This window comes from Paramisgurnus dabryanus, chromosome 11 (assembly GCF_030506205.2).
Source record: "Paramisgurnus dabryanus chromosome 11, PD_genome_1.1, whole genome shotgun sequence".
NCBI classification, from domain to species: domain Eukaryota; kingdom Metazoa; phylum Chordata; class Actinopteri; order Cypriniformes; family Cobitidae; genus Paramisgurnus; species Paramisgurnus dabryanus.
Window position 1 is genome coordinate 666749 of NC_133347.1, and position 15494 is coordinate 682242.

Below are 15494 nucleotides of genomic sequence, written 5' to 3' on the forward strand. Positions count from 1 at the left end.
GGTAGAATCAGATTTTGGCGTAAACCGGATGAGAACATGGATCCATCATGCCTTGTTACCACTGTGCAGGCTGCTGGTGGTGGTGTAATGGTGTGGGGGATGTTTTCTTGGCACACTTTAGGCCCCCTTAGTGCCAGTTGGGCATCATTTAAATGCCACAGCCTACCTGAGCATTGTTTCTGACAATGTCCATCCCTTTATGACCACCATGTACCCATCCTCTGATGACTACTTCCAGCAGGATTATGCACCATGTCACAAAGCTCAAATCATTTCAAATTGGTTTCTTGAACATGACAATGAGTTCACTGTACTAAAATGGCCCCCACAGTCACCAGATCTCAACAAAATAGAGCATCTTTGGGATGTGGTGGAATGGGAGCTTCGTGCCCTGGATGTGCATTCCACAAATCTCCATCGACTGTAAGATGCTATCTTATCAATATGGGCCAACATTTCTAAAGAATGCTTTCAGCACCTTGTTGAATCAATGCCATGTAGAAATAAGGCAGTTCTGAAGGCAAAAGGGGGTCAAACACTGTATTAGTATGGTGTTCCTGATAATCCTTTAGGTGAGTGTAAGTGTTGAGGGTAAAATAAAATTTCTAACCTTACTGACTGTATTGGAAAAATAAAAAAATGGCATGTGCATAATAATTTGAATGGTGTGTATGTATGAGTAATATGATATACATTTGGTACCAATATGTTTAGGTACAAATGTGTTTTGAAAAGGTACCGCTCCAGTAAAAGCTGTGGACCATTTTTTGACTATTTTTTCTGACAGTAAGATGAGAATAATTTTTAAGAGATCAAATCTTGACACTGCAGCACACAAAGACATAGTAGACAATTGTGCTATTTCAGTTTCGGATCATCAGTTTCTGCCTCATATCAATGTTTCTTTGGCAGGCCGGTCAGAATGCAAACAAGAAAAGCAATGTTTTTAACAAAGCCAAAGTGCTGTGACTTCAATTTCATTTTGATTTTAAATACTTATGTTTTCCATTTGTTCAAAGCTCTGTTGTTCTTCTGAATCCTCAACTTTAAAAATTAAATGGCGAAAAGGTTCTTCACAGCGATGTCATGGTTATAAACATCTGCCTAAAAATATTTTTCCTATTTCTTCCTTAGCTTTTTATAATTTAAAGAACCCTTTTCCATTACAAAGGACCTTTTGTGAAACACAAAGATTGGGATGTTAAAGGTTCTTAGAGCCGAAAATGCTTCTTCTATGGCATCACTTAGCACATTAATGTTTTTTAAGAGTGCAGCTGATATTACTCTCCATCAGTTAAAGACAAACACTTAGTGCCTATTTGTTGAAAGCTACTGTCCTCTTGAGCTGTTACAACACACAAACGCACACACAGATACAAACGCGCACACACGCGTGCACACAGACACACACAGACGCACACACAGCATGAAAGGAGAGATGGAGGGCTGTTCAACAGAGGGGGGTTAGAGGAAGACCTGCCTTATTAGACAAATCCATTGGCTCAATCACTTCATTACTGCGCCCTCACTCTCTCTTTCTCTTTCTCTCTCTCTCTCTCGCTCTCTCTATCTCTCAGCACTACATCTTTCTGCAAGGAGTGAGAAAGGAAATTAAAGTGAGCAGGAAGTAAAGAGCAGAATTCATCTTGGATTAAGGGTGCAGATTAAAAACAAACTGTGCAGCAGGATGTTAAGGCTATTTATATCAGACTACCATTGCATTTAATCAGAGAAACGCAGGACTATCTGGAACCTTTGACCCAGTGTCTAATTAAACAACATCCCAATCTCTTCAATCTTCAAACTTTTTCCTTTTTGAAACACAAAACTTTTGTGTGTGGCCCGATTAGTGTTTTATCGCAGTCGATGTTTTGGTTAAAAAAAACAGTGTGTGGTGTCAATGGGATTATTTTACTGCTCCCAATCTTGTTGACTATCTCAAATTTAGTCACTCTAGAGCAGTGGTTCTCAAACTTTTTCTGCATGCGGCCCCCCTTGTATACGGTGCATTCCCTCGCGGCCCCCCCCCAAAGAAAATTTATGACAAAAAACGTTCTAAAATGTAAAATTTTAATTAAACAAAACATATTAAATTATACAAAGTAGTGATGTTGGTTAGTAGACAAAATTTTTTGTTTAATTACACAAAATGTATGATAAATTTATGTATTTTATAAAATGTCATAAAACTGGGGCCCCCCTGGCACCGTCTCGCGGCCCCCCTGGGGGCCCCGGACCCCAGTTTGAGAACCACTGCTCTAGAGAAACGTGATTATGCGATTGCAGAATTCAATGCATAATCAGCCAAAGTCCGCAATTTTTCAAATACGACGCACTTTCGCAGCATAAATTGCAGATTTCTGTGCGCAAAATATACGGTGCTTGCATGATTTCATAATCCCCGCATTTTTGTAGCAAAAATCACTTTTTCCAGAAGAACTGCAAATTGTAAATATCACACGTTAACTCTTGATCGATCTGCCTCTGATATGACAGCTATAATAGCCAATGAGAGCATGCAAGCTTCAACCAGATGTTGCATGCTATTTTATCCGAAACAAGACACCCACAAACATGAAATGGAGGAGTATTGAGAAAGAAAGTCCAATGTGTGCGTTCTGAGGATTATGTTATTAAAAATCACTTTAAACTGTTTATCTGTGGTCGCCCATGGATTGAAATTTAAAAGATTCAAAAATCATCCAGTGTGTCCTAGGCCTTAACAATTTCTATTCTCATGCGATAACGTCATTCTAAAATGTGATTCTAGTCGCATAACGTCAAACATGCCTCTTTTGTCTTGTACTCCAAACACACAGGGCTCTATTTTAACGATCTAAGCGCATTGTCTAAAGCGCACAGCGCAACGTCTAAATGGGCGTGTCCGAATCCACTTTTGCTAATTTAACGACGGGAAAAATGGTTTGTGCCCCGAGCGCATGGTCGAAAAGGGTTGGTCCTTTTTTTTAATGAGTAATTGGAGTATTTTGGGCGCAACCTGCAATAAACCAATGAGAGTCTCACCACTCATCCCCTTTAAAAGCAAATTGCGCGGGCGCTATGTCTAATATCTATTTAGATGACGGACTTTGTAAACCAAAAAACTAAGCAGAGGAAGAAGATCCCCAGTTTAGGATTAATGTTAAATAATTGTGTTGTTTTTCACGTGCATTGAAATTGTTATTTTTTTATTAAAACCTTTAAAACCCATTTTCTTTTAGTCATGGAAGTAAAAAAGCAGGTGTTTATTTGCTTTAAATGTATGGCTATCCAATATCATCAAAAAATAATTTACAAGTATGTAAGAAAAGGTTTGTACTCAAAAAATACTTTATTTGTAACAAACAGGAGATAAAGAATTTACAAACGCACGTTTCAGCACTTGGACAGCGTCAGTTTTTTTTAAGCATTACTTAAAAATGTTTCTCATCTCACCATATCCACAGGTACAGAGTCGTCATATACAATAAATCCATGAGGTAGCATTTAAAAACATTTAAAAACAGATGTGAAGCAGCTCTTTGTGCCTTCTAACGTCTCAACAAAGTCCTCATTTATGTCCAAGAGACTCAATAATAATCTTTTACATTCAATCCTTTAATCTTTCATATTTAAAAGCGTTTTTGTGCTGCTGCGCATTCATGTATGTGTTAAGCAAACCCGCGTTGTCGTCCCGTTTAGGCACATATTACTAATGCGCTCTTTAAATAACAAAAAAACGTATTGCGCCATTGACTTTAGACCAGGTTTTTGTTGGTCAATGGCGTAGTCTATTTTAGTTGCCTCAAAATAGCAACCCGCCAACAATGCGCCGGAACACACCTCGTTTTCAGACCAGAACGCCCATGGGCGCAAATGCATTTGCTATTTAAACAATGCGGCGCTAAACGTGAAAATTATTATTGCGCAGGGTGGAAACTAGCAAAAGACACTTGCGTCGCGCATTGCGCCGGGTGTAAGATAGAGTCCACATACTGTAACTTGGCATTTTTAAAAAAAAGTATCATGTGACTTTTACGTATCTGTGAAATTTTTATCATAAACCCTTTAGACGCGTCTGCAGCAGGCACTTATTTTGACAAGACAAGCGTTATGCACATAAGATTTCTTGACGTGCAGAACACATATTTAAAAAAATTATGAACTACACACGCATGACGGGCTACATACGTGTTGTGACAAACTTCACATCGAGTGCCCTTGAAAAAAAGTTGTCACCTGCCGCCACTGGAAAATATGTTTCTATTGTATTATTTCTTCGAATTGCCTGAAAAACCACCGCACCCAGCTAAAGTAAAAAAAAAATGTTTCCTCACATAAAGCTTATAAATTGCTTCAAAGGACATTTGGGGGGGGGGGGTGTAGTGCAAAAGTTGTATGAATTACCTCTGTGCTGCTTTTCTTGTTAGTTTTAAAGCTTGATTGTATACAATCACTGCCAATACAGCGATGACAATATTTCCTGGCTGCCGTTCTCCTGGCATAATCTTGAAGTTCTGAAATATTAAGAAAAAAACATTGCTCTTGCTCGAGTACTTTGAAATGGTGCATTCTGCCTTTTAGTTTACTGATTGCAAGGGGAAGCATTTTGGACCAACCTAAAAAAAATAAAGCTCCTCAAAATAATGCCTACTGTCTGATCAGGACAGCATGTTACTCTTATAGTTTATTAGTAGACGCAATGTTCAGTATGTATGCTATGTATAGACAATTTCAGCTGCAACAACATAAATAAAAGGCATTTGTGGCCCAAACTTAACATCCGGTAGACTTCTGCAAAGAATCAGTTAGTACTGATAACAAGCAAAATAAATAAAAGTAAATTACCTTAGTTCAAAACATAGCTAAAGCGCATCCATTACTGTGTAAAATTAATGTATACAATGTTAGCTGCTAAATCTCTCCAGACAGTGGTGATCCATGCTCGCCGTCTTCCTTAATCTTTAGGAAACTTAGACAAGGTATTTGTTCCAAAGGTCAGTTTAGCCACTAGCCAGACTGATAAACAAACACAGACCGGTTTAATGTCGGGCCAGCCGAATCCGATGAAACCGTCTATAGCAGTATATGATTATCTGTGCACGGGATACAGCACATATAGTGCAGAACTCCCACAATTCATTGAACTTGACTTGACCTCCATTTTCATTGTAATAGCAATCCTGACTAATGTTTCCTGATAAGTCTCCTTTTTAATTTGCAATTTAAAAACTTTATCTACATTTACATCTATTCATTTAGCAGACACTTTTATCCAAAGTGACTTATAAATGAAAAAGCTTTTACTGTTACACTTCATCAAACCATCCATTTTAAAATCGTGTCACGTGACTTAGCAACAATGTAACACAACTCTTTAAAATGCACATTATTGCATAAAATAAAGTGCTGTACACAGTATGCTTGTTCCATTGTTCCATTCTGAACATAGCCACTGACTATTCAATCTTCCAATCCAAACACGCATCTATCCTGCAGAGCGCTTTGAATGAAAATCTTTAAAACATTCTCAATGCTTTCCATGTTACTGTGCTTCATTGTAGAAGTTATTTAACTGAATTTACTTATTCACATCCACATTTACCCTTTGTCATAATCTAAGGATGACGTAAAAGCACAGTTAAACTTTTACCCTGACAACAACGCAGTTATCTAAAAAATGCATCACTTCCTGCAGATGGCCGTCTGTTTTTCCGCAACCCCCAATATTTAACTTATTAGAGTCGTTCTTCTGCGAGTAATAGAGACAATTATAAAGATCCGAACTCCTTGGCCCTCGGGGAAACACATTTGCATACTGCAGTCACAGCCGTCAAAAAGAGAAAATTGTTGCATGACCTACATGCTCATTTTTACAATGCAGATTTCCTCGTTTCTATGTCACCTGATGGGAGCAGAGACTATTGGCTATTGGCTATTGTATACTTATCCATCCCAGTCTCTTCTTTTCAAAAGAAAATGAAGAGTTTTGCCTGTTCAAAAGTTCATGTCTGACAATCTTTACAAAGAACATATACTGTAAATATACACACATACATGGACAAAATGTCCTGGCTGTTCCAAGCTTTATAATGGTAAATTAGAAACACCATTTCCTACCATTATAAAGCTTGGAACAAGCAGGACTTTTTTAACATAACTCTGATTGTGTTCATCTGAAAAAGATATTCATATACATCGGGAATGGCCTGAGGGTGAGTTAATTTAATCATGGGGTAATTTTCATTGTTGGATGAACTATCCCTTGTATCCCTTGCGCCCAATGTAAGGTCTGTTTCACAGCTGCCCTAAACTAACAGTGATTACAAAAATCATGTTTCTATAATGGTAATCTATCAGTATGCATAAGCTTTTTTGTCAAAGTAGTATTTCTAATAGTTAAATAACAATTTACTGCAAGAACTTTAATATTTTTTATTCAGATGCCCAAATATTTATTTACTTGCAGTTTTTAATAGAAAAATAAAATAAGGTTTAATGGTTTAATGTTATGCTTGATTTATTTTTTAACAATGTGTTCAAATTTTTAAAAATACCAATGTATGCAAAAGACAAAGATTTTAATATGAATACTGCAATTTAATGAGAAAACCACATTCATTTTACAGCTCATAATTCAATATATATATATATATATATATATATATATATATATACATACTTTCACTTTGTGTTAAAAATCAATGCATGTGTCTTTATTAATTCTCAGAGGAGAAACATAAGAGGCAAAGCTGATATTATTCAGTCCTGAACTTTGAAAGGGAAACCTTTAGAAACCGAATATTACAGCCTTTATATTCACAGCCCTCGTCTGCAAGCGTCTGCAACATTATAAGAAATGTGTTCAGACCTGCCAAAGTGATGATGTGTTTATTTGTGTCATCATAAAAATGTATGTGCCCCATCGGTTAATTTGCATTTCTGCATGACTCACGAATGCACCGTACAGCGGAGGTGGAACAGTGTGTGCACGTTTATCTGTTTGCATGACAACATGCACGGGTGCATGCGTGTTATTCTGGGCATGCATGTGTTAATGAAGTATTTAGTTTATCTCTGACCTGGAGCTAAAAGTATTATCTGGAAAATCTGATGCAGACATTAATTTTGAGTCTGTAATCAATAACAGTGTAAGATTTACCCTGTTCTCCTTCTGGAAACCTCTTCTGCAGGGCTGATAAGGTGCAAATGAAAAGCTATTAGTAATGCGTCTGCTATGGGAATGTAAAAGGTCCTCGGGTCAGAGGTTGGAGAGATTAATGACAAATAAAACGATCATAAAACTTGAGTCATGGTTTAGGAGGTAAAGTACATGCTTTGAATCATCATGCTGGGAGGGCAACAGGAGTTTAAACCTGGCTTGCAACATTTACCCCCAACCCAATCTTCAGTGTAATTTTCTTTACATGAAAAATTATAAAAGTCTTCTTTACTAAAAGATAAAGCTACTTCTAATTTATTTAATTATTTCTTAACACCATTCCTGCATCCAGGACTACCACTGAGAAGAGCAGTCACTGGGGCAATGCCCTTTCGGAAAGTACACATTTGCACCTAAAGACTTCATAATATCCTATTTCACTTACGTGAATAAAATGGGTTGCAAACACCGTTTTTCACAATGACTCAACATTAACGGATATATATAATGAACTGTTCTTTGTTTTTGCATTAACAATATGCATTCAAAATAGTTGCATGTTTTCCATTAGCGGTTATTTGTGCCGGCATGCTGTGCTTGTCAACATGCCCTTGAATGACATCCTAAAGACTTTGTCATTTGTACTACAGGCAAATAATAAGCAGAACGTCCTGTAGTACAAGATCATCCGTCTGCTCGAAACTAAAGATTTGGTATTAGTCTGATATCTGATATCCTGGGGTGCATTTGATTGTCTTATATAATGATGTTTTGCTCAATTTCCTCAGCGGGAGACAATCAGAAAAGTTCAAATATTCAGAGACCTTAAAAAATAATTACCATGATTTTCAACATTTTGCATGATTCGCAGGAGAAGAATCCTGGGAAATTTATAAAACTAGTGTGGTCATGGCAACCTATCCCACATTCTCCAAAAAAAATACGGACAAAAGTTGCACCTTTTACAAAAGGTCCAAATATGTACTTTTTAGGTAAAAAAGGGTACGTTTTGGAAAGGGTACCTCCCCAAGTGACAACTTTTGTACCTCCATGAGTGCAGCAAGCAATTGCAGTCATTTCACCGTCTAGGTCCCCAACATGGTGCCCCTGGTTGCCCGCACGGATTCTGTGAGTTGCCCGCCAAAGCACATTCTATTAATAGTCTCAATTTTTAAGAGCACCTATTTCATTGCTAAAAAACAACATTAGGGCTGCAACAATGAATCAATTAAATCGATAAAAATCGATTACTGAAAGCGTTGGCAATGAATTTCATAATCATGTTTGAATTCATGTTTGCGTGGTTTATGGTTAAAAAAGCATTAATTTTCACATACTTTATATTTTTGTAGCTCCAGATTTCCCCGTCTTTGCGAAACGCACAGATTTTGTACAGAACTGTCACTGATTGGCCAGCTAGCCTCTACGTTGTGATTGGCCTATACTTCTGATGTCAGCAGGAAATGTGACGCTCCTTACCATGTTTGAAAGATTCACGCATAATGCAATTCTAACAGGAGTTAACTTTCAGGCTGAGTCCAAAGCAGGAGGAATTATGATAATGTCGGTCTTGTCTACATCACCAATCGCAGGAAGTAAACTGTTGCCTACAATCCGTGTGGTTGTTGTAGTCCAAGAAAAAAGATTTACGTTGGAGAAGATAACTCGCGTCATTGTTTAGTTTAGGGTTTGTACCTTTTGCATATCTAATACACACTCGCACACTAAAGGAAATGTAAAATCGTCAATTGGACCACTGGTGCGCTTTAATATTTATTTATTCAGGGCTCCAGACTAACTTTTTCTCCCTAGGAGCACAATGGCCCCCAACTGAAAATTTTAGGGGTGCAACCAGAAAATTTAAGGGCACATAACGGAAATCAACATGCTAACCAAATATTCACATTTCTACTAAGTAATACTCTGTATTACTAAAAAATACTTTGATGATAGATGCAGAAAATACAATGTGCTGTTTTAAATTCAGTGTCACATCACAAAAAAAGGTCAAATTTACTGGTCGCACACGTGCGACTTGATGTAAAATTCAGTGGCACACTCTCAAATTTTGGTGGTATTCTGGAGCCCTGTTATTACATATTTTTTATATTAGCTTGGCTTAAAAAAGAAAAAACAAGTAAAATAAAATAAAATCAACAAGTAAAACCAAAAAGTTTAGAGTAGACTATTTAAAAAAAAAAGTAGCCCTCCACATTGTTATATCCATTAGCCCTTGCTCACAAAAAGTTTGGAGACCTCAGACCCGTTATGCTCCAGCTATAAGTAACCCACTTCCAGACAAAATAAACTTGAATTGATTACATGTTGTTTTTGTCAAAATAACTTGTGAGATGTCATGTAAGCAAAGTCAACAAAGTGATTACAAGGTGTTAAATTTTCACAGACAGTCCAAAATTTCCTTTTTATAACCTAGACATCTGGGCTGTGTTTGGTATGAGCAAATATGCGTCATTTTGGATGTGTCCTTTTCAAAGCAAATGAGTTGATCTCTGTACTAAACGGCAGTGCCGTGGTTGGATAGTGCAGATAAGGGGGGGGGGGGGTATTATCCTATTCTGACATCACAAGGGGAGCCAAATTTCAGTGACCTATTTTTTACATGCTTGCAGAGAATGATTTACTAAAATTAAGTTACCGGGTTGTTCTTTTTCACATTTTTTAGGTTGATAGAAGCACTGGGGACCCAATTATAGCACTTAAACATGGATAAAGTTAGATGTCCCCTTTAAAAACTTGGAGAATGGAGAAACATTTTCAGGGTTTAGGTTAAGTGTACTTATTATTTTGGGTTGAAATAACATGAGGGATACCAACAGTGTACCAACATAAAAGTTTTCACTATTCTGAAAGAGAGAGAGAGAGAGAGAGAGAGAGAGAGAGAGAGAGAGAGAGAGAGAGGGAGAGAGATATTTTTTAAATAAAAGATAGAAGAGATATAAATGCAATCAATATCTAATGACATATTTTTGGAAAAGATGGGTTTTAATTGTTTTTTGAATGTTGTAAGAGATGAGACTGACCAGATAGTAAGATCATTCCACTAGCAGGAAGAAGTGAGGAAAAATAAGTGGGAACATGATTTAGTGACCCATTTTGAAGTTAACACAAGGCGTCACTCAATTGCTGAATGTGAGTTTCTGGATAGGGTGTAGGAATATATTAAGGTGTGAAAGTATGCAGGTGCAATCCCAGTGAAAGTTTTATTATGCAGTGAGTCTATTATGTTTCTTGTGCACTTCGTGGTCAAATATCTCCTACTGAACTTTTCAACTACTGCTATTCTGTTTAAGTATTTTATCACAATAAATGTTTTAATCACAAAATCATGCCCTCGCCATACTTCCATTGTCAATGTAATTTTCAGTCAAGGACAAACACAGATGTTGAAGCCCAGTCCGTCCATATTTGTGAGGCATAAAAGATGATTTATTCATAAGAAGATAATTACAAATCTCAGAGAGGTTCTGCTATTCAGAGATTAGACCCCTACTGTGTTTGTGTCTCTCTGGAATAGAATATCACATATTCAACTAAATATGCATGTAAACTTCTCTGTTTGGCACATAATTATCCAAAGATTCTTGTTGGTTGGAAGATAGGACATATTTAACTGGGGACGAACCGCATGTGTGTTTCTCAGAGCAACACCCCGGGTTGTCACTGTAGACGGTTCGCATTAATTGCCAGTTACTGCGTGCATGCAAATCAATGTTCGAGTAAAACGGAAAGGGGACGTTTTAATTTCATCTCTCCGTCGGTTTAATTAATATTTTTAAATGTAAACATGATGAGCCGTTCACCGCGTGATTTTATTCCCTCCACATAAAGGTGAGCGAATGCGAAACATGTTTATCCGCGTGAAGTGAACCACTTTAACCTTAGAAGTTAATCAGAAAATGTCATGCGTTTTAAAATGTTCTTGGCTGCAGAAAAGGAGATACCAAATATATAGTCGTGACGGTTAATTGATTCTTCAACGCAGTTAAAGACAGCTTAGATTAAAAAGGGAGGATTGTTTACGTAAGAAATATTGTCTCGGGGACCCTATCAAATTTAACACATTTGAAAGCTAATTTGTTTGACGACATTTCGTCTGGGTGCAAACAGCACGCTTGGCGCATTTCAATTGTGTTGAGGAAGTGATAAATACAATGCAATATTTGTATCTAATTGTTGTTCTCACTTTTTTTGCAGAATGCTTATACGTACCCCAGACCGCTACCAGGGCCGTGGCTGGGAGACATCCACACAATTCACTGAGGGAGGGCCGTGAGAAAACCTCTCACTGCCCACTATAATTCGCAGAGGTTCAGATAAACGCCTTTCCTGGATTTTGGTTCAGCGCAGATTTGCGAACACAAAAGAAGCCTTATCGAATCTGAAAAGAAGGAAGCCGAATGGGCGGCACGCATCCTTTTGGATGAAAACTCTTTGGAAAGTGGAGTGAATACGCCATGAATCTCACACCCCGTCCTTAAACGAAACCCAGTTGGTAGTCATTTCAACAAACAATAACCGTCCCCCGCAAACGTGGGGCCGTTTCAGCTGGGTTGGCAAACATGAATGGCAAATCCATACTGTATGTAATGAACTGGCAAAACGTTTTTCCAGGCTGCCATTGTTCTTGTATGATAGCTACTACCTGCTCTCCCCGTGGATCTACGCCTACCGTTCGGATCTTTCCCACCTCCCATACGTTCATCTCTTTGTGTTGTATAGTGATGTGATAACTATTCATGTCGAACCATTGAAAACGTCTCTCCTGATCACTGGACAGTAATTGCTCAATTGAGCAAAACCCACAGGGATGTTTCTGGAGGACTACACGACAACAGAAGTTATTTTTGACAGTCGTGGAAAAATAATTGAAAAGAAAGTGACGAGAGCCATTTCCTAAGACCGCAGCTTCACCACAAGTTCCCACTGTGATTTGATTTCAGCCCCGGCTGATCTCGGACAAACCACAGGAGAATTGAATTGAGGCTGGATTGTGTTTGTTGTGAATGTGTCCATTTTGTTTCCCATTTAAAGCCTGAATTTTGAAGCATTCATGGATTTTCTAAGCATCTCTTTGTTCAGAAAGAAACGTTGACTATTTTTGTATGAGCACCTGTCATCGTAGCTTGACGCACCGCTGAGAGATGGATTTTAAAAATATTGAGATACGTTCGTGTTTTTGGGAAACCTTGCATCCGGATGCTTTTCAACATCAACAGCCACCCATCAAACGCAAACACAGCAAGTAACCGGACGTTTACTAAAACACTAAACACTACCGCAGCATCGTGCCGCTGACCTGGCAGAACATAAACCAACAGTTCTCAACCGGTGCGTCTCAGGCCAAAATGGATGACAGGTCTGCTGAGATAGGATCATGGAAAGAAACAGTACAATAATACTAAACATTTAGTAGCTGATAATAAAGAGAGCAAAATCTTTGTTTATCATATTTTTTGATGATAGCATCAAAGGCTGTGCCATGAAAAACACGCCAAATTTTTGACAGATGCCAACAGAGACATACTGGTTGATATTTCCTTATCCAAGAAAACCATGAACAAACATGCAGAGTAACAAAAATCCAGAATACATGAAACAAAGGCTTACTTACAAAGCGAATAAGCCAGTTATATAAATAATTATTATCGGCCTTTACAATTCGTGGTGACACCAATGCATGTCTTTGCAAAACCTTTAGTTACCTTTGCAATTTAGGTAACGAGTTGGGTCTCCAATGTAAAAAACCTTGGCCCTAAAGTAAAAAACCAGTTGAGAACTGCTGACGTAAACATTTCTGCTAAGTTTTTTCCACACTGTATTAGATTTCTCATTCGTATTTTCTATTCCGCACCACAAGCAGATTTACAGCGTATCTGGCGCAACGGTGACAAGCCGTAACACATGCATTTGTGCAAGAGAAAGACAGGCCAATGTAATAATGTAGCTAACAGTGACAGTGAGCGAGGACATGAATAAATGAATGTGCGATTGCTCTGAAAGCCATGGAAAGGATTATGTAGAAATCCACACCCACTGCCATCTGTCCAGAAGACCTCCCCCATCCATGTTTATTGCTTAAACCTTATTAAATTAATCCATTACTGTATAATCCACAGCAGAATTAGTTAACATCGTGCAGTTGCCTACCAAAATGCCACAGTGTTGTTGTGCAGATACCAAATGGTTTTTAAGGTATTTGGGGTTGTTACTGGCCACTTTGCCTATAGTCAAGCATGCTTACATACAAGTCGGCACACTGCAAAAAAAATCCAGATTTATTTTCAATAAATCAAAAATCGTTGGGTCAAAAAAGAATGATAGGTTAAATTAACCCAGAAAAAGTTTCTATTTGACCCAACAATGGGTTAAAACAACCCAGCATTTTGAATTTAAACAATCCAGCATAGGGTAAATTACAACCCATTGGGTTTGTCCCTTTTGGGCCCAATGCGAAGTTGAGTGCAGATATAGCTTAGGTTTCACTTTTAAAGGGACACTAAATTTTTTTTAAAATTATGCTCATGTTCCAGCTCCCCTAGAGTTAAACATTTGATTTTTACCATTTTGTAATCCATTCAGCCGATCTCCGGGTCTGGCGCTAGCACTTTTAGCATAGCTTAGCATAATCCATTGAATCTGATTAGACCATTAGCATCGCGCAAAAAAATAACCAAAGCATTTCAATATTTTTCATAATTAAAACATGGAGGAGGCGCAATGATATTACACAGAAGCCAAAAATAGTCCCTTTAACTTTCAATGGCAAGGGACTATTTTCGGGCATTGCGTAATATCATTGTGCCTCGTGCAGCCATGTTACGGCAGCAAAGTCTTTGATTAATATGCCAGAATGAGAGTATAGTTCCTAGCCATATCAGCCTAGAAAATCACAACTTTTAATTTTCCGTCGGTCTTAGTACATGATGTAACGACAGAAGAGTCAAGTTTTAAATAGGAAAAATATCAAAACTCTTCTTTAGCGGAATGCTAATGGTCTAATCAGATTCAATGGATTATGCTAACCTATGCTAAAAGTGGTACCGCCAGACCCGAAGATCAGCTGAATGGATTCCAAAACAGTAAAAATCAAATGTTTAACTCTAGGGGAGCTGGAAAATAAGCATATTTAAAAAAAAGTGGAGTGTCCCTTTAACTCTTTCCCCGCCATTGACGAGTTATCTCGTCAATTACGAGAAAACGCTTTCCTGCCAATGTGTTTTTACGACAATCCATATTTTCTCCATTATCCACCAGATGAAGCTCATACCCAGCTTATAGAGAACTGAAGCATCCACTGATCCAAAAACAGGAAAAAAAAACTCTGTGTATGTTTTGTGTTTATGTCAATCATTCTGAATCTGATCACTTACAAAAGTCTGTTACAAAAATGCAATTATCTCACCATTTTTCTCAAAATTTGTTATTTAAGAGATCAAAGAGATTTAAGTGAGTTTTTTAAAAGCAGAGGGTCTGTTTTTTATTTGATATATTTTAGGAAAATTATATACACATATTTTTAATTATAATATAAATATATTAAATATATACATTTTCTAGAAGCATTAAACATCAACGTGAAAATTATTTAAAAAATGCTGTTGGGGAAAGAGTTAATTTGCACGCGCCTTATATTTTGCCTGTCGTAGCTGGCAGACTTTATGATTTGTTTTGCTTTGAAATATCACAATATCCCTCCTCAACATCAGCCATCCACATGAAGTACTGTACAACAATCAGTGCTGATAAAACACAAGCGTTAGATGAAGTTAAATACTTAATATAGGTGCTTACAATTTACGATAAGATTGTATTAATTGACATTAGTAAATGCATTAACTTACATGAAGTAACAATATAGTTTTTCATCATTTATTAATCTTTGTAAAGCCAATACAGTTGTTCAGTTACAAGTTTTTACGTTTTTTTTGGGGGGGGGGTTAAGATTTGAACTAAGATAAATAAATGCAGAAGTATTGTTAATTGTTAGTTTGTGCTACTGTAGGTAATGGAATGATAAAAACAACTTTATGGTAAAGTGTTACTGGATAAGTGGGTTAGTTTAAATTCCCTTTGCTTGATTAAGATAAGCCAAACTAAAGATAACTAAACTTCTGTTATGTGAACTTCAGTGAGAACTGCCCACCCTTGAAGTTTTGGATGATCAGATTCTCAAATGAAAATGTCTGCAAATCTATCAGTGCCACCGAATCAACGATCAGACTCCAGGGCTTCTCCCTGATGGGCTGTGCAATTTAGTTTTTAACACATCCCATCCCAAATAACTCATAGACCTCAGATTTCCTCTGATCAGAGCGGAACAGCTTTACTCTGT

General features: G+C 37.4%; 1 protein-coding gene across 2 annotated transcripts in view; it reads left to right on the top strand.

Moving 5' to 3' along the window:
• lrrtm4l2 (leucine rich repeat transmembrane neuronal 4 like 2) overlaps positions 1-14170 on the top strand; it is a 40334-nt gene extending 26164 nt beyond the window's left edge. For both annotated transcript variants that reach the window (XM_065248225.2, XM_065248224.2), the window contains exon 3: positions 11357-14170. Coding sequence is in view for 1 of the 2 variants with exons in the window: in XM_065248224.2 (XP_065104296.1) it covers positions 11357-11422 (66 nt within the window). In the remaining variant the exon portion in view is untranslated. The remainder of the gene's footprint in view (positions 1-11356) is intronic.
• The last annotated feature ends 1324 nt before the right edge of the window (positions 14171-15494 follow it).